At 44.7% G+C, this 25483-nt stretch overlaps 1 protein-coding gene across 3 annotated transcripts in view; it reads left to right on the top strand.

Annotated features, from left to right (window-relative positions):
- Positions 1–210: 210 nt before the first annotated feature.
- CIBAR1 (CBY1 interacting BAR domain containing 1) overlaps positions 211–25483 on the top strand; it is a 31578-nt gene continuing 6305 nt past the window's right edge. The window contains exons 1-9 of one of the 3 annotated variants that reach the window (XM_044293512.1): positions 211–349; positions 2226–2460; positions 6265–6333; positions 7010–7111; positions 12983–12988; positions 15790–15894; positions 16552–16554; positions 16725–16838; positions 18195–18299. In XM_044293512.1, coding sequence (XP_044149447.1) covers positions 321–349; positions 2226–2460; positions 6265–6333; positions 7010–7111; positions 12983–12988; positions 15790–15894; positions 16552–16554; positions 16725–16838; positions 18195–18299 — 768 coding nt within the window. In that variant the 5' untranslated portion in view covers positions 211–320. Of the gene's footprint in view, positions 494–2225; positions 2461–6264; positions 6334–7009; positions 7112–12982; positions 12989–15789; positions 15895–16551; positions 16555–16724; positions 16839–18194; positions 18300–25483 lie in introns of all 3 variants that reach the window. The other 2 variants (XM_044293514.1, XM_044293513.1) reach the window with 2 other exon arrangements.

The raw sequence follows: 25483 nt of genomic DNA on the forward strand, positions 1-25483 counted from the left end.
ACTACATGGGCCGCCATTACAGGTATGGTACATTGGCAGATTCCCTCCGATGACAGCTGGTTACCAGGGCTGCATTACAAGCTGCTGAGCAATAAAAAGTTCTGAGTGGACAAGCCCTTTAAACATTCCGAGGGCAAAGCCCCGCCCAGGCCCCGCCTCCACTACCAGGGACGCAGGCTCCGCCTTCATCACGTGATCATGTACAGCGGGGACGCGTCAAGAAGAAACCATGGCAACTTTGGCGCCCACCCCCCTCCCCCCGGTGACTGAGAGGGAGGAGTCAGAGCTGCGATCCCGGAGGACGCGCCATCATCCTCGTCATGAGCCAGACTCCAGAGGCCAGGGCTAGGTGAGGAGTGTCGCCGGTGGGTAGGGGGCGCCGGGTGCAGGGTCTTACTAGGAAGGGGGAAGAAGGACTGGTCCCGGGCCTCTCCCCGTAATACCGTTCACGTCTCGTCTCCAGACCATCTGCAACAATGTTCCTCCAGCCAAGGTATGTATAGAAAATATACCATCCATATCTAGCTGGGGCTCGCGCTGCCAGCATGGAGTATCACTCCCATCAGGAAGCGGGGTACTGTGGATGATGTTTAGGATGGGGTCTGAATACTTGGTAACCCCTGCAGTGCCGATCAGTGTATTGGGGGAACTCTACAGCTGGCTGCGGGGTACACAATTCTAGCTTCACGGTGGAGGTTGCGGTGTAATCACCCGGGTGTCATTTGTTGCAGAAGTTTCTGCCCCCCAGAAGTTTCTGCACACCATGGATAGTGGTTGGCGCCCCCTTTCCCGATCCTGGCTTCTGTTATCTCCCCACTAATAAAAGGATCGGGCAGTTGAATCCAATTTGGTCCATCCTTATGTCCCCAACATCAGCCATAGGGAAGGGGTCAAGAGTAGTGTTGAGTGAACTTTTGTTTTAAGTTTGGCGTCTAAAGTTCGGGTTATCGGAAAATCGCGTTAAGGATTCTGCTACCACGGACCATGTCCATAATGCAAATCCATAACGCGATTCTTCGATAACTCAAACCCGAACTTTAGACACCGAACTTAAAACAAAAGTTCGCTCAACACTAGTCAAGAGGTCCCACACACACAAGTTGGCCAAACCCGCCAATACACTTCTAAAGGGCATCTGCCAGCAGATTTGTACCTATGAGACCTGTTAGGGTACTTTCACACTTACGTTAAAGTTTTCCGGCATTGAATTCCGTCACAGGGGCTCTATACCGGAAAAGAACTGATCAGGCATATCCCCATGCATTCTGAATGGAGAGTAATCGGTTCAGGATGTCTTCAGTTCAGTCCCTTTACGGTATTTGGGCAGATAAAATTCTGCTGTATTTTCTCCGGCCAAAATTCCGGAACACTTGCAGGAATCCGGCATTAATTCCCATTGCATTGTATTAATGCCGGATCCGGTACCAAGTGTTCCGGAAAACCGGTCGCTGTTTCCTGGTGAAATAAATAAATACCCGATCCGTTTTTTCAGATGACACCGGAGAGATGGATTCAGAATTTCAATGCATTTGTCAGCCGGATCCGTCTACAAATGATATCCGTTTGCATGCGGATTTCCGGATCCAGAAGGCAGTTCCGGCGTCGGAACTGCCTGCCGGATCCTCACAACGCAAGTGTGAAAGTACCTTTAATTTATGCAAATGAGCCTCTAGGAGCAATGGGGGCGTTTCCATTACACCTAGAAGCTCAGCTCAGTGTCATCGGTACCGCATACTTACCTGCTCCCCGACGCTCAATTCCAGCTCGTCTTCCAGCATGGACAAAGTCACACGAAGCGGTGCAGCCACATTGCCTACAGATAAGCACGTGACCCCGTCTATGCCAGAAGATAGCACGTGGGGATCGGAGCGCAGTGAAGACAGCCGGGGAGCCAACCTGAGAGGTAGGGAGCAGGTAAGTATGCTTCCTTTTGACATTGGGGCAGATCTACTAAGCTGCTGGCCAAAGCGGTGACCTATCTCTATGTCGGGACCTCATCTTCGACTGGGAACTGGACAACCTTGGAAACGGGAGCCCCGGGGGATCGGTGAGTATCTCTTTTTTATTTATTTTCCTTAACATTTTGTTAACCTGGACAACCCCTTTAAATTATACGCGGCCTTGTGGAGAAGTAAGTGAAGTGTTCACCCATAAAGAAAACCTCATCCTCATTTATAATGTATTACAACCCACGCCTGACCTTCTACTGTTGTTTCTTACCCCAGAGACAATCAGACCAGACAGATTCAAGAAACAGTCAGTAATGTGGAGAAGCACTTTGGAGAGCTGTGCCAAATCTATGCCGGGTATGTCCGAAAAACTGCCCGGCTGCGGGACAAAGCTGATCTCCTGGTGAGAGAAGTCAATGCTTATGCCGACACCGAAACGCCAAATCTCAAGCATGGACTGAAGGGTTTTGCTGATGAACTTGCCAAACTTCAGGACTATCGACAGGCAGAGGTATGGCGGTATCTTCAGGATCATATATGATGGCCTGCTGTATTATACAACACTAGCGGCATAAATGCTGTGGATTCTCTACATCAGGCTATGTACACCTTCGGGGGCAGTTTTACTCATTTTAGGCTTAAAGGGGTTGTCTCATCATGGACAATGGGGGCATATCGCTAGGATATTGCCCCCATTGTCTTATAGGTGCGGGTCCCACCGCTGGGACCCGCACCTATATTGAGAGCGGAACCCTGCAAGTGAAAAAGGGCGCATGCGCAGCCTTCCTCCTTTCATTTTCTACGGGGCTGGCGAAAATAGCTCGGCTATTTCCTTCGGATACATAGAAATGAATGGGGGCGGGGGCCGCGCATGCACGGTAGGCTCCCATTTCCCATTCACTTCTATGGGAAGCCGGCCTGGTGGTTGCCGGACCGGAGTCCTCCAGCCACCACCTTGCGGGGCTCTGTTCTCGGTATAAGTGTGTGTCCCAGCGGTGGGACCTGCACCTAAGACAATGGGGGCATATCCTAGCGATTTGCCCCCACTGTCTATGATGAAACAACTCCTTTAAAAAAAAATTGATTTGGTTATTTCAATTTATTAAAAATGTTCAGCCACTCTGTTGCAAAAGGTGAACTGTTTTTCTAGCTGTATGTATCTTATTTTCACTTTGTGCCATGTAATAATTATCTATAAATTACTGAAAGGTGATAAACACTTCTTATTTAAGCCACTTTCTTATCAGTCAGATAAGAACTGAGCTATAATGAGCGTTTAGGAGATCAGAGATAAGGAGCCGTCAGCTGAGCTGCCTGTTGGAACACAGTAAAACACAGAGGATGTTACTAGAGAATCTCAAGGCTGTACAAAGAAAGGCTCTATTATTTAATAAAGAGCAATTGAAAAAAAAAAAAAATTTAGCCCAAAATGAGTACAATGCAATAATAAAAAATTGCCCCCAAAGGTGCACTTAGCCTTTAAAGTAGATTTTAGAAATCTTCTCCACCCACTGTAGAGAGCCTGCAGAGTAAACTGACTTGTGGTATTTTCGTCCCCAGCATGGCAGTGTATGCTGTGCATTTTACCCACAACTTTCAACCTTTGCCATGCAAAGCAGAAAACAATCTACTGTATGAACAGTGCTGCAGCAAAAAATAGCCCATTTCAGATAATTTTTGCAGCAGTGGCTTTTAGCCAGACCCGTCTCATGTGAGGTCATTGGCTGCAGCTAGGTTGCTTTCTGTGTAGCATGTTGGGATGCAGCTCTGTCATGTGGGTGGCAGTGATCTGCGGTAACATCTGCATTGAGATTATATGTACTGTAGGGCATGGGTGGCAGTGATCTCCAGAATTCCCGTCTGTATGGATATTATAAGCTACTCACAAAAAGTTAGGGATATTTAGCTTGTGTGTGAAATTTCAGGATTAACCTAAAATGCACTCTAACCTTTACATGTAAACTTAATGTGACCTTCTCTAAACTTTTGATTGCACATGTCAAACTGTTCAATGTTTTAGTACTTTTTGCACAACTTGCTGTTCTTTAACAAGGCTCCAATAAATGTCATGATTTAATTAGAGTTGGTATTTAAACAGTTCTCCTCATCATGCTGTTCACATTTTGACATCATGAGACCAAGACGACACCTAAAAATTGATCAACTGCACCTCGCAAGGACTTCAAGCAGGATGTTCTCAGACGTAACTGGCCACTGAGCCTTAGAGTGTCCCAGAGTGTCATCAGCAGGTTGCAACAGAGAGACTAGAAGAGTCACAGAAAGGCATGGTGGACATCCTTTGACAACATCCCACACTGATGACTGCTTCATGGTGAACAATGGCCTGCGTAACTGGATGATGAATGCCACACAACTCCAGGCACATTTAAGGGAGGCGAGAGACACCCAAGTGTAACCTCAGACCATTCGAAACCATTTACATTAGCGTGGTCTGCATGCTAGACAACCTGCAACTGTATCTGACAACTCCACCAGGCACAGGCATCATTGTCTTGCATGGCCAGGGAGTATCTACGCTGGACCAGTGGGCCTCCGTGCTGTTCATTGATGAAAGTCGATTCACACTGAGCAGAGATGATGGCTACCAACGATGTTGGAGACGTCAAGGAGAGCGCTATGCATCAGCCACTGTTGTCACCAGACAAGCCTTTGATGATGGTCATGGTGTTACAGTGTGGGCAGGTGTGTCTACTCAATACAGAACTGCCCTACACTTTGTGAATGGTACAGCGACAATCCCATACTACTTGAATAACATCATTAATCCAATCATTGTGCCTCTGCATGAACAACACAGGCCTAATTCCATCTTCACGCATGTCAGCTCATCGAGGTCGCATCATTAAGGAACGGCTGCTGGAGACTGGGGTAGCTCAAATGGAGTGGACTGCACTTTCTCCAGACCTGAATCCCATTGAAAATCTATGTGACCAGCTGAGTCGCCATGTAGAGGCTCGCAACTCTGTACCCCAGAACCTCAATGAGCTGAGGGCCACCCTTCAAGAAGAGTGGAATGCCATGCCATAGCGGACAATAATTCGACTTGTGAACAGCATGAGACGTGTTCGTCAAGCTGTAATTGATTCTCAAGGCCACAAGTTTTTGAGACACTGACAATTTTATGTGGGGGTATACCCATCACTGGTGTTAGCTTTTGTTTCAATAAATTGAGATAAGGAAATCACTATTGCTGCTTTTACTTAAATACCCTACTTTCATGATATAATATGACTGTAGCGTGACCTTTTTAAGTTTTCCATAAATTTCACCCAAAAGCCAAATACCCTAACTTTTTTTTTGTGAGATATATTATATATATATATTAGTACAGACCAAAAGTTTGGACACACCCTCTCATTCAAAGAGTTTTCTTTATTTTCATGACTATGAAGGCATCAAAACTATGAAATAACACATGTGGAATTATATACATAACAAAAAAGTGTGAAACAACTGAAAATATGTCATATTCTAGGTCCTTCAAAGTAGCCACCTTTTGCTTTGATTACTGCTTTGCACACTCTTGGCATTCTCTTGACGAGCTTCAAGAGGTAGTGACCTGAAATGGTTTTCACTTCACAGGTGAGCCCTGTCAGGTTTAATAAGTGGGATTTCTTGCCTTATAAATGGGGTTGGGACCATCAGTTGCGTTGAGGAGAAGTCAGGTGGACACACAGCTGATGGTCCTACTGAATAGACTGTTAGCTGCTTTTTTCTTGCCATAATACAAATTCTAACAGTCTATTCAGTAGGACTATCAGCTGTGTATCCACCTGACTTCTCCTCAACGCAACTGATGGTCCCAACCCCATTTATAAGGCAAGAAATCCCACTTATTAAACCTGACAGGGCACACCTATGAAGTGAAAACCATTTCAGGTGACTACCTCTTAAAGCTCATCAAGAGAATGCCAAGAGTGTGCAACGCAGTAATCAAAGCAAAAGGTGGCTACTTTGAAGAACCTAGAATATGACATTTTCAGTTGTTTCACACTTTTTTGTTATGTATATAATTCCACATGTGTTAATTCATAGTTTTGATGCCTTCATAGTCATGAAAATAAAGAAAACTCTTTGAATGAGAAGGTGTGTCCAAACTTTTGGTCTGTACAGTGTGTAAATTAGTGGGTGGCAGTGATCTCCAGGTTTTCTATCTGTATGGAGATTATATGTAGTAGAGGGCATGGGTGGCAGTAATGCAGACATTATTTCAGGTTGATATAGTAAAATACGTGGAAATGTCAGGACATTGTCCAATGTCTTTCTGCACTGAAGATCTGAATTTTATTACTAGGTGGAAAGACTTGAGTCCAAAGTAGTTGAACCTCTGAAAAGCTACGGAGCTATCATCAAGCTTAAGAGGGTATGTTGTTTCTGCATTGTATACATGTGGTGTGAACACAGGTCTATAGGCCCTCTTTGGTAATATGGACCGAATTAAGAGCTGCTGCAAGCAGAGGCTCTTGCTTTGGAGGACTTGGTGCTACCTCCCCTATAGTCTTTTGGGATTACACTTAAAGGGGTTGTATCACTTCAGCAAATGGCATTTATCATGTAGAGAAAGTTAATACAAGGCACTTGCTAATGTATTATGATTGTCCATATTGCCTCCTTTACTGGCTGGATTCATTTTTTCCATCACATTGTACACTGCTCGTTTCTATGTTTACGACCACCCTGCAATCCACACTATAGGAAAAAGCCCTACCCTATGTGCACTTCCCGGCCACCAGAGAGGCCGACGCTTTTTCTTGTAGTGTGCAAGCACGACCACCACTGATGGATTGCAGGGTGGTCGTAATCATAGAAATGAGCAGTGTAAAATGAATATGGTCCTGTGCATGAGGCGTTAAATGAAAACATGCCAGCAGCTCAGTCAGCCATATCCACAGCGAACCTTCCTGTGATTTACATCTGGGTGCCATTTTTATCTATCTATCCCCCAGGCACAAGACCACCGCATGGCCTGGGGGAGCAGCGTTTGACACAAAGGTAGGTTTGTTTCAGGTGAACATACTAATTTTTCATTTTTTTAATAGGAGGATCTTAAAGTGACCTTAAGTGCAAGGAACAGGGAATCGAAGCAGATGGCACAGCTAGAGAAAACTCGTCAGAGAAACCCATCAGATCGGCAAATCATTGTATCCTTTTTTTTCCATTTTGTCTTTTGATTGCTTAGTCTTTCTCTGGCGGAATTACTGTTGAACTGAGAGCAGATGAGGGCTAAGAAGTTTTGGCAAGACGTCTGCCATTGTTTTCTGACTGCTGCATGCATTTTACAGAAAGAGCCAGGACCCCAGCGTAGGTGAATGTCATCCACACATTGGAAATTCTGCTATTCATATGGTCAATTTACATCAGTGTCATACAACTTGCCAAAAGCCCATCATATACAAGGCATTCGGAAAATCTTCAGACGCCTTCACTTTTTTTTTTTTTTTATGTTGCAGCCTTGTCCTAAAATAACATTCATATTTTTTCACTTTACACCCACAAACGTTAATGTCATTTACTGGAATTTTTGTGACCGACCAACACAAAGTAGCAAGTATGTGTGAAGTGAAAAGTATATGATTCAATCTGGAAAGTGGTGTGAATTTGTATTCAACCCCTGTGGGATTGAGGTCTGGACTTTGACTGGGTCTTTCTAACACATCACTATGAATATATGCTTTGATCTAAACCAGGCGTGCTCAACCTGCGGCCCTCCAGCTGTTGTAAAACTACAACTCCCACAATGCCCTGCTGTAGGCTGTTCAGGCATGCTGGGAGTTGTAGTTTTGCAACAGCTGGAGGGCCGCAGGTTGAGCATGCCTGATCTAAACCATTCCATTGTAGCTCTGGCTGTTTGTTTAGGGTCGTTGTCCTGCTGGAAGGTGAACCTCTGCCGGAGTCTTAAGTCTTTTGCAATTGTTATTTACAATTGGCCACTCGGACCATCAGTGTCCCTTGGTTTACACGTGTTACTAATTCTAAAAAATAGCTTTTATTACTTATCTTTAAAATGTTTGCTTAGAACTCTATATTTTCCTTTTATTAAAATTGTCAGCGTAGTCTGTCTGCCTATTAATATGCTCACAGTATGATCAGTGATACTCGAATCCGTCCACTAGATGGCTCTGTGCATCTACAATAACTTGGTTCATACGTCCTTTATTATGCAGGCGTCTCTCTGCTTATAAACTGCATGCTGTTATTCCCACAGCGTCTACACTACTGTGCCACCTTCTTGGACTACTCGCCTATCCTTGTATTTTTCTCATACATGAATTGAGGCTAGGCAGTCTCTACCAGGTTTTCCCTCCAGGATTGCCCTGTATTTAGCTCCATCTATGTTCCCATCAACTCTGACCAGCTTCCCTGCCCCTGCTGAAGAAAAGCATCCCCACAGCATGATGCTGCCACCACCATGTTTTACAGTGGGAATGGTGTATTCAGGGTGATGTGCCATGTTTGTTTTTTTGCCACACATAGTGTTTTGCATCTAGGCCAAAAAGTTCAGCTTTGATCTCATCTGACCAGAGCACCTTCACCACATGTTTGCTGTGCCCCCTACATGGCTTGTGGCAAACTGCAAATGGAACTTCTTATGGCTTTCTTTCGTAAATTTCTTTCTTGCCACTCTTCCATAAAGGCCAGATTTGTGGACTACACGACTAATAGTTGTCCTGTGGATTTCTGCAGCTCTTCCACAGTGACCATGGGCCTCTTGGCTAGTTCTCTAATTAGTGCTCTCCTTGCCTGGGCTGTCAGTTTAGGCAGACTGCCTTGTCTTGTTATTTTTTCAGTTGTGCCTTACTCCTTCCTTTTTCGGCTGATGTATTGAACAGTCCTCCGTGAGATGTTCAGAGCTGGGGGGATATTATTTTTTTATAACTTAACCCTGCTTTACACTTCTCCACCCTTTTATCCTTGACCTGTCTAGTGTGTTCCTTGGCTTTCATGATGCTGTTTGATCACTACTACTAATGTTCTCTAACAAACCTCTGAGACTTTCACAGCACATCTGTAGTTATACTGACAATAAATTACACACAGGTGGACTCCATGTACAAATTAGGTGACTTCTGAAGGCAATTGGTCCCACTGAGTTTTATTTAGGGGCAGAGTGGATTTGATTTAAATCACTAGTCAGTAAGGCTTGATTTAAATCATAGTTTTCTACATAAAGACTAATTCTTGCTGGTAATACTTATAATATGCAAGTAGATGAAGATTTTTAGAATAACTTTTCATATTAGTTTGATTAGGTTGATTCTGCATTCATAGGTTTGTAGAAGTTAGGATTAAGGTATTTTTCTCAACTCAGTTCATGTTATAACATTTTTTGCTGTGAAGAAGAGGCATGTGATCTCTGCTGAGTCAAATTCAGTTTTGAGAACTGCAAAAGTAAACCAAGCATCTGTGATAATATCTTGTAGGCAGAGAAACTGCCCAATAATCTTACAAAAACCTCTGGAAGAGCATGACATTGTGAATGGATTAATGGAATTTATTTACCAAAAAAATTACACATAAAGAAACATAGACTGTGTCGGCAGATAAGAACCATTTGGCCCATCTAGTCTCCCCAATATACTGAATACTATGAATAGCCCCTGGCCCTATCTTATATGAAGGATGGCCGTATGCCTATCCCATGCATGCTTAAACTCCTTCACTGTATTTGCAGCTACCACTTCTGCAGGAAGGCTATTCCATGCATCCACTACTCTCTCAGTAAAGTAATACTTCCTGATATTACTTTTAAACCTTTGCCCCTCTAATTTAAAAGTATGTCCTCTTGTAGCAGTTTTTCTTCTTTTAAATATTCTCTCCTCTTTTACCTTGTTGTTTTTTTTTTTTTTATGTATTTAAAAGTTTCTATCATATCCCCTCTGTCTCGTCTTTCTTCCAAGCTATACATGTTAAGGTCCTTTTAATCTTTCCTGGTAAGTTTTATCCTGCAATCCATGTACCAGTTTAGTAGCTCTTCTCTGAACTCTCTCCAAAGTATCAATATCCTTCTGGAGATATGGTCTCCAGTACTGCGCACAATACTCCAAATGAGGTCTCACTAGTGCTCTGTAGAGCGGCATGAGCACCTCCCTCTTTCTACTGGCAATGCCTCTCCCTATACACCCAAGCATTCTGCTAGCATTTCCTGCTGCTCTAGGACATTGTCTGCCTACCTTTAAGTCTTCTGAAATAATGATCTCTAAATCCCTTTCCTCAGATACTGAGGTTAGGACTGTATCACTGATTTTATATTCTGCTCTTGGGTTTTTACGCCCCAGGTGCATTATCTTGCACTTATCAACATTAAATTTTAGTTGCCAGATTTTTGACCATTCCTCTAGTTTTCCTAAATCCTTTTCCATTTGGTGTATCCCTCCAGGAACATCAACCCTGTTACACATCTTTGTGTCATCAGCAAAAAGACACACCTTACCATCGAGGCCTTCTGCAATTTCGCTGATAAAGATATTAAACAATATGGGCCCCAGAACAGATCCCTGAGGTACCCCACTGGTAACAAGACCTTGGTCTGAATATACTCCATTGACTACAACCCTCTGTTGTCCTGTCCCTCAGGCACTGCCTAATCCATTCAACAATATGGGAGTCCATGTACAGCCTTATTCTACATAATTAAAAAACTAATCTTTATTTCATGATGGAATAACCTTTGGATGGTAATAGATTTTCCTCAAAAAGCAATATGTAAAATCTGATTTAACTCAAAACCGATTGATTTTTATCCACCCTGTTTAGGGGTATCGAATACAGGGGGCTGAAAGCAAATTATGCAGTTTGTTCATTAAAAATTCTGAAAACCATGTATCATTTTCATTTCACACATACTTGCTACTTTGTGTTGGTCAAGGGGTATGAATACTTTTTCATGGCACTTTATGTAAGGTCTCCAGCTGACCATGCATCAGAACAAAAACCAAGCCATGACAAGGAAAGAACTGCCTGCAGAGCTCAGGGACAGGAGTGTGTGGAGGCACACATCTGGAAAAGGGTACAAAACATTTCTCCAATCCCTCTCCCAGTAAGATTGAAAGGGCTGTGTGTCCTCACAGCTCCAATGCATGGCTCTGTAATCTAGATGGAGCATGCAGGGTCGGCGTCAGCACCCGACACACCCGGGCAAGTGCCAGGGCCTACTGCTCCTGGGGGGCCCACTGTGCCCGCTCACTTCTGCAGCTGTGTCCTGGTCTTCATTAAACCACCTGTTCGGAATTTTAGGGCAGTTTACCCCAGCAATGCAGACAATTTTTGCAATGTTCACTGCTGGGGTGGGGGGCCCCAGGACTCAGAACAGGGTAGATGGAGTTTCCTACTGGGCTAAAGGACCTTCCTGATGTCATCCGCCCATGTGACCAGTGGGGGGGGGGGAAGCTGCTGTGTTCCTGTAGGGACAGGAGCCTGGCTGTGTGTCTGTCTCTGTGTGTGTGCCATGTCCAGAGAGTGTACACTATAAAACATAAATATCACAAAACGGCCTACCTGTTACTACATGCATGGGTATATCCCTCCGTCCGGGTCGATACCTATATCAAGTACACATTTTAGGACGTGTGTAATAACACTCTTTAATAAATATTACCCTAAACAATGGTACAGCATGAGCCCAGGAATAAACAATGGGACGGAGAAAATGGAGGGAAAAGAAAAAAAAAATGAAAAAAGAAAGAAAAGTTAAAAGAGGATGAGACCCCCCCCCACACACACAACACCACCCACAACCTGGTCAGGAGAGCCAATAACACTATGACCAAAATTTGCCACAAGTTGCCATAATATTATGTGCAATACATACCACAAGACATGATTGGAGGTATACAGAGCAGCGCAGGTCTGCAAAAATACCTCTCCCTGTGTGTGTGTGTGTCTGTCTGTGTCTCTCCCTGTGTGTCACCATCACCATCCCCACAGTGTTCCTAATCCTTGATGCAGCTGCATCAGGACGTTCTGTGCAGGGCAAGAAGAAGATGGCTGCCAGCATGGAGTCCGTAGGAGAGATTCAGGGAGGGACACTAAGGACGTAGGTAACACTACCGCATGATCTACACTAGTGTCATCTGTGGTTTTACACACTACCACATGATCTACGTTATTGTTATCTGTGGTTTTACATAGGACTGCAGGTAACACTACTACATTTTCTGTACTCAGATGGCCATGACTGTGTTATCTGTGCTGTTACATAGGACTGCAGGTAATATCTGCTATATTATCTGTACTCGGAGAGTTATCACTGTGTAAGGGGGCCAATTAGATAATTTTGTACTCCGCACACCTTGGATCCAGTGTGGGTGCCTGTGAGAGTGGTTTAGACAATATAGGTTAAATCCACGGCACTCCTGTGTAAGGGGGCCCACATGAACCTGGAGCTGGCCATGGGAGCATGCATAAGGTTACAGGGCCTGGCATCGGAGCATTGAGGGTGCTTTGCACTACCAATCAGAGTGGGGTGGGGGAGAGGTGATGCCAGTGCAAGAGAACATCTAATTGCAAAAAGCAAGGTAGCATTGGGCTCTCCACCATCACCCCTACCAGGCAGTATTCCTGATTTAAGGGGTTGATCATGGTGACAGATTATCTTTAAGGGGTTGTCCGGCCCTTAAATATTGATGACCTATCCTCAGGATAGGGTATCGGTATCTGATCATTGGGGTCTGACTCCCATCATCAGCTGTTAGAAGGGACCACTGTGGTCTTTTCCTCAAGACCTGACCTTCATGCATCTCAATTCCATTCACTTGTAGGAGATTGAGCTGCAATATCAAGCACAGCCACTATACAATGTTTGGCACTGTGTTTGGTATACCATAAAAAGTCCACACTGCTATCCCTTCATACCCTCCCATGATCTGATATTGATGACCTATCCTGAGCATGGTTCACCAATATTTCATTCCCCTTCAATGAATGGACATCAGTAGTTAGAACATTCCTTGTACAGACTTACTGTAGACTTATTGTTTAAATTTCCATTGGCTTTTTCCTTAACCAATATAAAGTCACAGGTATAAACTGCATCATGTTCATGAATTCACTGGAACTTGGTGGACGGCTCTTCTCCTTTTGCACATGAACAACCAATAGTTAGCCATCTACTTGTCTGGAGAACTTCATTAGTGCCTGTCTGATAATCAACACGCTTGGCATTGCAAGGGTACTGGATTATTAGAAATTCAGAACCATTGGAAGTTGAAATATCTGCTCCACTTCCCTGGTACCCACCACCAGAATTTGTTTACCCGGCTCCAGCTATGATGTGGTGTTTTGACGCATTACTGCTGCCAGCCTTTGAAGGCACCGCTGTGGCTGCAATGGTCACCTGTGAAGATGACCTGACATCACTGGAGCTCGGAAAACAGTGACTGGCGGAGGAACAGGAAAGCTTTATCAGGGGGACTGGTAAAGTATTACTTTTTTGTCACCTTATACCATTGTCAGCGTTTTTTCAAAACGTTTCAGTTTCATGAGCCTGGACAGCCCTGAGTTTTCAAAAAAAAAAAGGTTTGCATAATGGTTGTGCTTCTTTCTACAATCGTAACTGTGAAGGAATAGAATTTGGTCCTTTTCCTTCCATAATTAGTCCTCTCTTCAGCTGCACAGCTAGATACATTTCTCTCACAAGCAGGCGGCGTCTCCCTTCTGTGGAATCTGCCAGCACTATACTGCTATGACGTCCTTTCCCTTACTTCCCATTATGTTTTCAGCTCCAGAGCACAGAACAGATAAGGAGTGGGAGATCACACTTACAGACTCACAGGAGGCTCCTATAATCTTCAAAAGCGGTGTAGAAGCAGTTCTTTTATCAGGCTCAGGATCTCAGCTAGCTCTGACATGCCCCCATTTTCTGTGAGCTGTCTTCTGTGTCTGTGTCGCTACGGACAGATCTAGCCTAACAGGCAGTGGAAGGCAAGTCAGGTGAAAGTGAGACCCCTAGTGGCCATACAGCTTCTTTTTTTTTTTTAGGTGGATGGATGCAGATTTTTTAAATGGAGTGCTTTAGGTATTACACTATTCTCTCTTTAATGAAATTAAATTGTGTGAAAGTACAGTGACTCTTTAACATGTACAGTGCGTTTCATATGCTAGGCTTTATATTCATTTAAAGGGGTTCTTCCATGATTAATGTCAAAATTTAAAATCAGACACCATATAGCACATGACAACCTCTTTCTAACCAAGCTAGAACCAGCTCTGTACTTCACATATATAAGAGATCTCCCTATTCATTGCTCTGCTAGATTTATATCAAGCTGTCAGCTCAGGGGATGTGTCTTTTCTGCTACAGTTCTCTTCCCATCACAGCTCAGGAGTAAGTTGAAGGATGGAACTGAGCATATGCGTCCACCTCAGCAAGGTGGACAGAGGAATAAGAAAAAGAACAAACAGCAGGTGGCGCTATACAGATACATTTTATTGAATAACTCAGTGGCTATACTACATTTTTAATGACGTGCAATTACGAAAGTATCTAGATCCAGGAGCTGGTTTTAAAGACTGCCAACATTTTTATGGGACAACCTCTTTAATAGGGCTGTACCATTAAGACAACTTATCCCCTATCCACAGGGGGCCCATTCTCCCCATTTAAATGGAGTGCCAGACAGCCACACGTGACCCTTGAAGCCCCCCTCACCCTCTGTTCTCTTGATCGGTGAGGTCGGACCCCTGCCGATCAGACGCTTATCCAAAAGATAGTTGTCGTAATGAGAGAACCCCTTTAAGTGTAATACACTGCGTACTGCTGCAGGGAAGCATAACTCGAATTATTGCTGCTTCTAAAGGCTTGAAGAGGTTGTCCGCTTTTTACTATTGACGACCTATCCTTAGGATAGGTCATCAATATCCGATAAGCGGGGGTCCGACACTCGGCACCTCCGCCGATCAGCTGTTTGAGGAGAAAGTAGTGCTCATATGAGAGCTGCCTTCTCTGTTGTGTTTACCTGCTTGCCGCAGTAATTTCAGCTGAGCAGTTGTAATAACAAGTATGGCGTCCCCATTCACTTCTATGAGCTGGATCTGTCCGTTCAAGTGCATAGGAAGGAGCCGTCCCATAGAAGTGAATGGGGACGCCATACTTGTAATTACACCTGTTCACCACTGCAGTTGCTGCGGTGAGCCGGTGCCTTCTCTTCAAACAGCTGATCGCTGGGGGTCAGACCCCGCCGATCTGATATTGATGACCTATCCTAAGGATAGGTCACCCGTAGTAAAAAAGTGGACAACCCCTTTAAATTCTAGTTTAGTGAATGTACATTTCATTTGCCCAGATCAGCTTGAATGTAGACTGTAAACGTTAAGTGAGCTCCTCTCGGTATCTATTGTCTCGTGGATTCCTAAAACTCCTTGGACATCTGTACCTCAACCAAAAAAAAAACTTTTAGTAAGGGGTCATGCACACGAACGTGCCGTGTTTTGCGGATCCACAAAACACAGATGCAGCCCGTGTGCATTACGCAATTTGCGGAACAGAACAGGCCGCCTATAATAGAAATACCTATTCTTGTCCGCAAAATGGACAAGAATAGAACATGCTCTATTTATTTATTTATTTATTTATTTATTTTTTGCGCCCCCACGGAATGGGGCAACAGATGCGGACAGCACACGGAGTGCTGTCCGCATTTTTTGCGTCCCCATTGAAGCGAATAGGTCTGCAGCTCAACCGCAAAAATTGTGGCTCGGATGCAGAACCAAAACACGTTTGTGTGCTTGAGCCCTAACTGTGCTTTAGTGCGTAGATTCAAGTTTCCGATCCTCGCACATAATTAAGGATGTGTATGACCCTCTTAAAATGTCTGTGTTTAAGGCTGAAACAGAACTGCAGAGAGCCACGATGGATGCAGCCAGAATAAGTCGCCAGTTGGAGGAAACCATTGATAATTTTGAAAAACAGAAAATTAAAGATATCAAAGTAAGTCTAGTGTCTCATGTGCAGAGAATAGTCTGTCGTGAGAGTTAAGCTAATTAGTGGTAAGAAATTCTGACAGTAATACTTCGAGAACTGTAGCTTGATGAGCTGCATACGGGGCTGTGCGATGCACAAAAAAAAAAATCAGGACGTCTATTAGGCTTTGTCTGTGGCACAGTCTAATAGACGTACAGTCATGGAGGCCGATTGTGTTTGTGAGGTGCCGATGGTGATAAGGAGCCTCTGTAACTTCCTAGATGCTGCGGTCACTACTGACTGCAGGATCTTGTCTATGGTTGTACAGTAAATCAGAACTGTTATAACGTACATATTATATGAACTTTAAAAGTATAGTCCACTTCAAAAATCTAACTTTTAATGCTGCTGCATAAAATACCACAAAAGGAGAGTACTCACCTCAAAAACAAACAAAATGGTCCCAAAGCAACATAATCAGTATGCTAAAACAGTAGGTATAAGTCCCTATGACAAGTTCCACAGGAGAAGCCTTTCCTAACTGCTGCATCTGTGACGGAAGAGGCCTCTGCGCGGTAGGAGACTATAGTACAGTGTCATTTCCTGTGTACGGTAAGTCTTGTGGGTACTGTGTGGTCATTTAGTCACATTTCTACTTTTGTAGCATTAAAAGTTATGTTTTAGAAAGTAGACTTTCCTCTTTGAAGTTTATTATATCTAGTCCCCTCTTTTCAATAAGAATTGCTGCAATGATGAGAATTTTTTATTTATTTTTTTACATATTTTATGTAAAAAAAATAATAGGTTCATAATTTTATGGGGTTTTTTATTTTTATTTTTTCCCCCTCCTGTTTTAGAAAATTTTCAGTGACTTTGTAACCGTTGAGATGTTGTTCCATGGGAAGGCTCTAGAAGTATTGACTGCTGCTTTTCAGCATATCGAAGACATTGATGAGGAAGAAGATCTAGAGGTGAGGAGCAGGGACCAGACATACTGCATAGTGTTGATTTTCTTAAATCCATTCTATGAGTAAGAGTATCTTTTGTGAATGATACAGGTGTCTATTACTTGCTAAAATGAATCTGTCCCCCCCCCCCCCCTTCCCCACCCCCACCTTTTAAACAGTCTGTCCTTCTTTGGCATCTTTTCTGGCTGCCCCACACCCCCATCTCGGTGGACTTGCAGAGGGAAGCATACTTAGGCTACTTTCACACTTGCGTTTAAATTTTCCGGTATTGAGATCCGGCAGAGGTTCTCATTACAGGAGAAAAACGCTTCAGTTTTTTTTCCCATTTATTGTCAATAGTAACGTAACTGAACAGAATGGAATGCTCCAAAATGCATTCTGTTCCGTTTGGTTGCGTTCCCATACCGGAGAGCAAACCGCAGCAAGCTGCAGTTTTCTTTCCGTCATGGGATGCAGAGCAAAACAGATCTAGCATGATCTACAATGTGAGTCAATAGGGGGGGATCAGTTTTCTCAGACACAATAGAAAACGGATCCGTCCCTCATTGACTTTCAATGGAGTTCATGACGGATCCGTCTTGGCAATGTTAAAGATAATACAACCGAATCTGTTTATAACTGATGCAGATGGTTGTATTATCAGTAACGGAAGGGTTTTTGCTGATCCCTGCCGGATCAGGCAAAAACGCAACTGTGAAAGTAGCCTTACCTGCTCCCAGTCTCGGCGCTCTGGTCCCTACATCTCAACTTCCCACATAGACGGGGGTCAAGTGTCCTGCTGCAGACACTCCCTATCCATGATGGAAGTCGACAAGCGGGGACCGGAGCGATGAGACTGCAGTGGTGAACTGAAGGAGTCGGAACCCAGTGGGGGGAACAGGTAAAGGTTTCCCTCCACAAGTCCGGGGAGGTGGGAGGACCCCTTTAAGTAGAGTACTACATGCATAATACTGCTGGCACTCACTCTGGATTGCTAATTAATATATTGAATCTGCCGCCCATTCCCCTGCTGTAGCGCCACTGGAATCAGAAGCTCCTCTGACATCTATTCCACGGGGTGGACAGACAGGATTAACAGTGTATAAATTGGCATCCTGGAGATGGCACCAACAGTACTATGTATGTAGTAATTGCTCTTGGGGAAGGTGACACCAATCCAATGGAGACATAGGGAAAATTATCAGAACTGGAGCAAAGACACATTGGAGCAGCTGACCATTGCAACCAATCAGAAAAATATAAGAGGCAATCTGACTAGTTGCTATGGGCAACACCTCCAATTTGTCTTGCCCCAGTTTTGATAAATTTTCCCAATAGTGTTTAGCATCTACTCATGACTGTATTATGTCCTATTGGTAGGTCTTCAGAAGTTCCCTTCATCCTCCAGATTTCCAATCTCGCTTAGACATAGTGCGTGCCAATTCAAAGACCTCGACATCAAAGAGGATGTCCACGTCTTTATCGGTAAGACCTACATTTATTCACTTATAGTGGTTGTTATACGTTTTTACTGTAATTTTAAAAAATCTGTTGTCTTGTTTATATAAGAATAATATTATGTACACCTTTAGGAGCAAATGTTTTTTATTGTCCTGATCAAATCAAAATTAAACATGAAGAAACTTTGCAAATGTTCTTAATAAAAAAATAAAATTTTATATATATATATATATATATATATATATATATATATATAATTACCATATGTGTGTACAGCTCCTATACAGACCTACAGTAAGTGTCTCCGTGGTAACAGACTACAAACAAACCCTGTGTAGTCTGTCTCTGTCTAAAGGACCATTTTATAATTTGCAATTAGTGGTTGACTAATGTGGTAGTACAATTTCAGCTTTGGGTGTTATACTAGGAGCACCAGATTTATCAGACAGAATAATTTTGAACAATATGGCTTTATATGATATATAATGGGCTTAAACTGTTTGGTCACCTTACATTATTTTTTGGTTTCTAAGTCTGTGTCACTGCTAAAGTTGTCCTCAGTAACATCTGTCCAGATTATTTTTCTTATCTTTTTATTGTTCCTGGCTGGTGCCCCTGTAAACAGCGCCTGTGTATTGTTTTGGTAGCTCTGGTTCCCATGTATGGCATCATAGAAAATGGCTCCATAGTCTCTCCCATGTTCAGCATACAATTCTCTGCTCCCATTGTCTCAGCTTTGGAGTGCAGCTGAAGTATACGAGCGGTCTTTGACGGTGTGCATGCTTACATCTTTAGCCAACTGCTCTCCTAGGCAGGGAGAAGCGAGCATCTGCAAATTCAAAGCCTACTGCAGTGGCCGGTCGTATTATTCAGCTGTACTTCAAAGCCAGGACGCTGGAGGCAGAAAATAGATTCTACTGTGCAGGTGCCGAACACTCGATGTGGAGTCTGCACAGTAGAAAACAGGACGGGAGCACGCCCTGCCAGTAGGATGGGTGATCCTAGGAAGCCATTTTCTATGATATACGGGGCCAGAGTTACCAAAATAATCCATAAGCAGGGGAACCAGCAGGAAACAAGAAAAAGAATCTGGATGGATGTTAGGAAAGACCTTAACAGTTCAGCCCAAGCAGAGTTGGGGGGTGGGGGTCTGCTTTAGCCCTTCATATCTCAAGCTATGTAGCTTTAAAATAAGACGAGGATCCCAGCATTAGCTCCACTACATCGGGAGATATAGCCTATAGAATTTGGGTTGGGAATGATAAAAGCTGAAGGCAGATTTCAACTGCTTTCACTTCTGACCTGATTTCTAAAGGCCATTTCTCCCTACCTATAGCTTCTGTCCTGGTCTTGTTTTAAAGCTTATTTTGTCAGCTTTCAAATACAATCATGCTCACATCTGATAAACAGCCTGAGATATGACAGGTTAAACAGCCACCCCCTTCACCTGTCTGTGATTTGAGGCAGCCTGGAGGAGTAGAGGGCGTCAGTGGGGGAGCTGTGAGGTTGCAGGGAGGAGGAAAAAAAAACATCTTGACCTGAGGGGGAGGGTAGTATGGACCTCTGTGCATGTTACCTCTCCCTTTCTCCTCCATGAATCAGAGATGGTCACGTTGGGGGGGTCTTTTTTTTTTTTTTTCAGGAAAGGAGTGAGAAGATGAGTGCTTGCCCATCTAATCACTTTCTGCGCCAAATTAGGCCGTTTATTGATGCCATGACCTAGACATTTACACTAGGGCTGAAGCTAACGATTATTTGAATAATCGATTAGTTGTCGATAATTTAATTGATCGGGAAAAACCACCAAAATGACAAAAAATGGGGTTTATATGATTTTACTTGAAAAATTATGTTCAAAGGCCATATTAAAACAAATTTAGGAGTTACATAATTATATAACATGTCCACATGGTCAGGGCTGAGGCTAGCTCTCTTCTTACACGCTATGTTGCCTGTAGCAGAGAAGAGACGTTCCTATGGTGTGGATGTACTTGGGATAGACAAGTATGATCTTGCAAGTTTAACTTTTATGGAGGATCTCTAGATGACACACTTTTATGGGGGATCTGTGGATGACACACTTTTATGGGGGATCTGTGGATGACACACTTTTATGGGGGATCTGTGGATGACACACTGTTATGGAGGGGATCTGTGGATGGCACTGCTATGGGGAGGGGGATCTGTGGATGGCAGTGGCACTGTTATGGGGAGTGGGATCTGATCTCCCCCATAACAGTGTCTCCCGAGTCGCAATACACCGGCCCCGCCGCTCACAGCAATATCTAGAGAGTATTCCTTAAAGAGGACCTTTCATCGGTCCAAACATTGTGAATTAAGTATCCTGACTAGGGATGAGCGAACTCGAACTGTATAGTTCGGGTTCGTACCGAATTTTGGGGTGTCCGTGACACGGACCCGAACCCGGACATTTTCGTAAAAGTCCGGGTTCGGGTTCGGTGTTCGTCGCTTTCTTCGCGCTTTTGTGACGCTTTCTTGGCGCTTTTTGAAAGGCTGCAAAGCAGCCAATCAACAAGCGTCATACTACTTGCCCCAAGAGGCCATCACAGCCATGCCTACTATTGGCATGGCTGTGATTGGCCAGAGCACCATGTGACCCAGCCTATATTTAAGCTGGAGTCACATAGCGCCGCCCGTCACTCTGCTCTGATTAGCGTAGGGAGAGGTTGCGGCTGCGACAGTAGGGCGAGATTAGGCAGATTAACTCCTCCAAAGGACTTGATTAACTGATCGATCTGCAGCTGTGGATCATTGAGCTGCTGATCCTCAATTGCTCACTGTTTTTAGGCTGCACAGACCGTTTGTCAGTCTCATTTTTCTGGGGTGATCGGCGGCCATTTTGTGTCTTGTGGTGCGCCAGCACAAGCTGCGACCAAGTGCATTTAACCCTCAATGGTGTGGTTGTTTTTTGGCTAAAGCCTACATCAGGGTGAAGCTGTGACACCAAGTGCATTTAACCAGCAATAGTCTGTTCATTTTTTGGCCATATACAAAATCAGGGGCAAGCTGCGCCTGTCACCAAGTGCATTTAACCCTCAATGGTGTGGTTGTTTTTTGGCTAAAGCCTACATCAGGGTGAAGCTGTCACACCAAGTGCATTTAACCAGCAATAGTCTGTTCATTTTTTGGCCATATACAAAATCAGGGGCAAGCTGCGCCTGTCACCAAGTGCATTTAACCCTCAATGGTGTGGTTGTTTTTTGGCTAAAGCCTACATCAGGGTGAAGCTGTCACACCAAGTGCATTTAACCAGCAATAGTCTGTTCATTTTTTGGCCATATACAAAATCAGGGGCAAGCTGCGCCTGTCACCAAGTGCATTTAACCCTCAATGGTGTGGTTGTTTTTTGGCTAAAGCCTACATCAGGGTGAAGCTGTCACACCAAGTGCATTTAACCAGCAATAGTCTGTTCATTTTTTGGCCATATCCCAGTCTAATTCTGTCACTAAATCCATACCGGTCACCCAGCGCCTAAATACTAGGCCTCAAATTTATATCCAGCTAAATCTGTCCCTAGTGCTGTAGCTGGGCGAGTTATTTAGTGTCCGTTCAAGCACATTTCTTGTTCTGGGTTGAAATACAATTCCCAATTTAGCAATTTCATAATTTAGTGGTTCCTGCTATATCAGAGCTATTTGAAATCTATCCCAAAAAGGGTATATAATATTGAAGGTGCACATAGGGTCATTCAGAGTAACTTCACACACACCCGCTACTGTGTATTTCCAAGTCTAATTCTGTCACTAAATCCATACCGGTGACCCAGCGCCTAAATACTAGGCCTCAAATTTAATTCCCTCTAAATCTCTCGTTACCCACCGCTGTACTGTTGTTGCTGGGCAAGATATTTAGTGTCCGTCAAAGCACATTTTTTGTTCTGGGTTGAAGTACAATTCCCAATTTAGCAATTTCATAATTTAGTGGTTTCTGCTATATCAGAGCTATTTGAAATCTATCCCAAAAAGGGTATATAATATTGAAGGTGCACATAGGGTCATTCAGAATAACTTCACACACACCCGCTACTGTGTATTTCCAAGTCTAATTCTGTCACTAAACCCATACCTGTCACCCAGCGCCTAAATACTAGGCCTCAAATTTAAATCCCTCTAAATCTCTCGTTACCGTTGTCCTGTTGTAGCTGGGAAAGTTATTTAGTGCCCGTCAAAGCACATTTTTTGTTCTGGGTTGAAGTACAATTCCCAATTTAGCAATTTCATAATTTAGTGGTTTCTGCTATATCAGAGCTATTTGAAATCTATCCCTAAAAGGGTATATAATATTGAAGGTGCACATAGGGTCATTCAGAATAACTTCACACACACCCGCTACTGTGTATTTCCAAGTCTAATTCTGTCACTAAATCCATACCGGTGACCCAGCGCCTAAATACTAGGCCTCAAATTTAATTCCCTCTAAATCTCTCGTTACCCACCGTTGTACTGTTGTTGCTGGGCAAGATATTTAGTGTCCGTCAAAGCACATTTTTTGTTCTGGGTTGAAGTACAATTCCCAATTTAGCAATTTCATAATTTAGTGGTTTCTGCTATATCAGAGCTATTTGAAATCTATCCCTAAAAGGGTATATAATATTCAAGGTGCACATTGGGTCATTCAGAATAACTTCACACACACACGCTTCTGTGCATTTCCAAGTCTAATTCTGTCACTAAATCCATACCGGTCACCCAGCGCCTAAATACTAGGCCTCAAATTTATATCCCGCTGAATTTGAATACAATACATTGGGCCAAATAATATATTTGTTGTTGTGGTGAACCATAACAATGAGAAAAACATCTAGTAAGGGACGCGGACGTGGACATGGTCGTGGTGGTGTTAGTGGACCCTCTGGTGCTGGGAGAGGACGTGGCCGTTCTGCCACATCCACACGTCCTAGTGTACCAACTACTTCAGGTCCCAGTAGCCGCCAGAATTTACAGCGATATATGGTGGGGCCCAATGCCGTTCTAAGGATGGTAAGGCCTGAGCAGGTACAGGCATTAGTCAATTGGGTGGCCGACAGTGGATCCAGCACGTTCACATTATCTCCCACCCAGTCTTCTGCAGAAAGCGCACAGATGGCGCCTGAAAACCAACCCCATCAGTCTGTCACATCACCCCCATGCATACCAGGGAAACTGTCTCAGCCTCAAGTTATGCAGCAGTCTCTTATGCTGTTTGAAGACTCCGCTGGCAGGGTTTCCCAAGGGCATCCACCTAGCCCTTCCCCAGCGGTGAAAGACATAGAATGCACTGACGCACAACCACTTATGTTTCCTGATGATGAGGACATGGGAATACCACCTCAGCATGTCTCTGATGATGACGAAACACAGGTGCCAACTGCTGCGTCTTTCTGCAGTGTGCAGACTGAACAGGAGGTCAGGGATCAAGACTGGGTGGAAGACGATGCAGGGGACGATGAGGTCCTAGACCCCACATGGAATGAAGGTCGTGCCACTGACTTTCACAGTTCGGAGGAAGAGGCAGTGGTGAGACCGAGCCAACAGCGTAGCAAAAGAGGGAGCAGTGGGCAAAAGCAGAACACCCGCCGCCAAGAGACTCCGCCTGCTACTGACCGCCGCCATCTGGGACCGAGCACCCCAAAGGCAGCTTCAAGGAGTTCCCTGGCATGGCACTTCTTCAAACAATGTGCTGACGACAAGACCCGAGTGGTTTGCACGCTGTGCCATCAGAGCCTGAAGCGAGGCATTAACGTTCTGAACCTGAGCACAACCTGCATGACCAGGCACCTGCATGCAAAGCATGAACTGCAGTGGAGTAAACACCTTAAAACCAAGGAAGTCACTCAGGCTCCCCCTGCTACCTCTTCTGCTGCTGCCGCCTCGGCCTATTCTGCTGCTGCCGCCTCGGCCTCTTCCTCCGCCTCTGGAGGAACGTTGGCACCTGCCGCCCAGCAAACAGGGGATGTACCACCAACACCACCACCACCACCTCCGTCACCAAGCGTCTCAACCATGTCACACGCCAGCGTTCAGCTCTCCATCTCACAAACATTTGATAGAAAGCGTAAATTCCCACCTAGCCACCCTCGATCCCTGGCCCTGAATGCCAGCATTTCTAAACTACTGGCCTATGAAATGCTGTCATTTAGGCTGGTGGACACAGACAGCTTCAAACAGCTCATGTCGCTTGCTGTCCCACAGTATGTTGTTCCCAGCCGGCACTACTTCTCCAAGAGAGCCGTGCCTTCCCTGCACAACCAAGTATCCGATAAAATCAAGTGTGCACTGCGCAACGCCATCTGTGGCAAGGTCCACCTAACCACAGATACGTGGACCAGTAAGCACGGCCAGGGACGCTATATCTCCCTAACTGCACACTGGGTAAATGTAGTGGCAGCTGGGCCCCAGGCGGAGAGCTGTTTGGCGCACGTCCTTCCGCCGCCAAGGATCGCAGGGCAACATTCTTTGCCTCCTGTTGCCACCTCCTCCTTCTCGGCTTCCTCCTCCTCTTCTTCCACCTGCTCATCCAGTCAGCCACACACCTTCACCACCAACTTCAGCACAGCCCGGGGTAAACGTCAGCAGGCCATTCTGAAACTCATATGTTTGGGGGACAGGCCCCACACCGCACAGGAGTTGTGGCGGGGTATAGAACAACAGACCGACGAGTGGTTGCTGCCGGTGAGCCTCAAGCCCGGCCTGGTGGTGTGTGATAATGGGCGAAATCTCGTTGCAGCTCTGGGACTAGCCAATTTGACGCACATCCCTTGCTTGGCGCATGTGCTGAATTTGGTGGTGCAGAAGTTCATTCACAACTACCCCGACATGTCAGAGCTGCTGCATAAAGTGCGGGCCGTCTGTTCGCGCTTCCGGCGTTCACATCCTGCTGCTGCTCGCCTGTCTGCGCTACAGCGTAACTTCGGCCTTCCCGCTCACCGCCTCATATGCGACGTGCCCACCAGGTGGAACTCCACCTTGCACATGCTGGACAGACTGTGCGAGCAGCAGCAGGCCATAGTGGAGTTTCAGCTGCAGCACGCACGGGTCAGTCGCACTACAGAACAGCACCACTTCACCACCAATGACTGGGCCTCCATGCGAGACCTGTGTGCCCTGTTGCGCTGTTTCGAGTACTCCACCAACATGGCCAGTGGCGATGACACCGTTATCAGCGTTACAATACCACTTCTATGTCTCCTTGAGAAAACACTTAGGGCG

The sequence above is a fragment of the Bufo gargarizans genome, chromosome 5 (assembly GCF_014858855.1).
Source record: "Bufo gargarizans isolate SCDJY-AF-19 chromosome 5, ASM1485885v1, whole genome shotgun sequence".
NCBI lineage: Eukaryota > Metazoa > Chordata > Amphibia > Anura > Bufonidae > Bufo > Bufo gargarizans.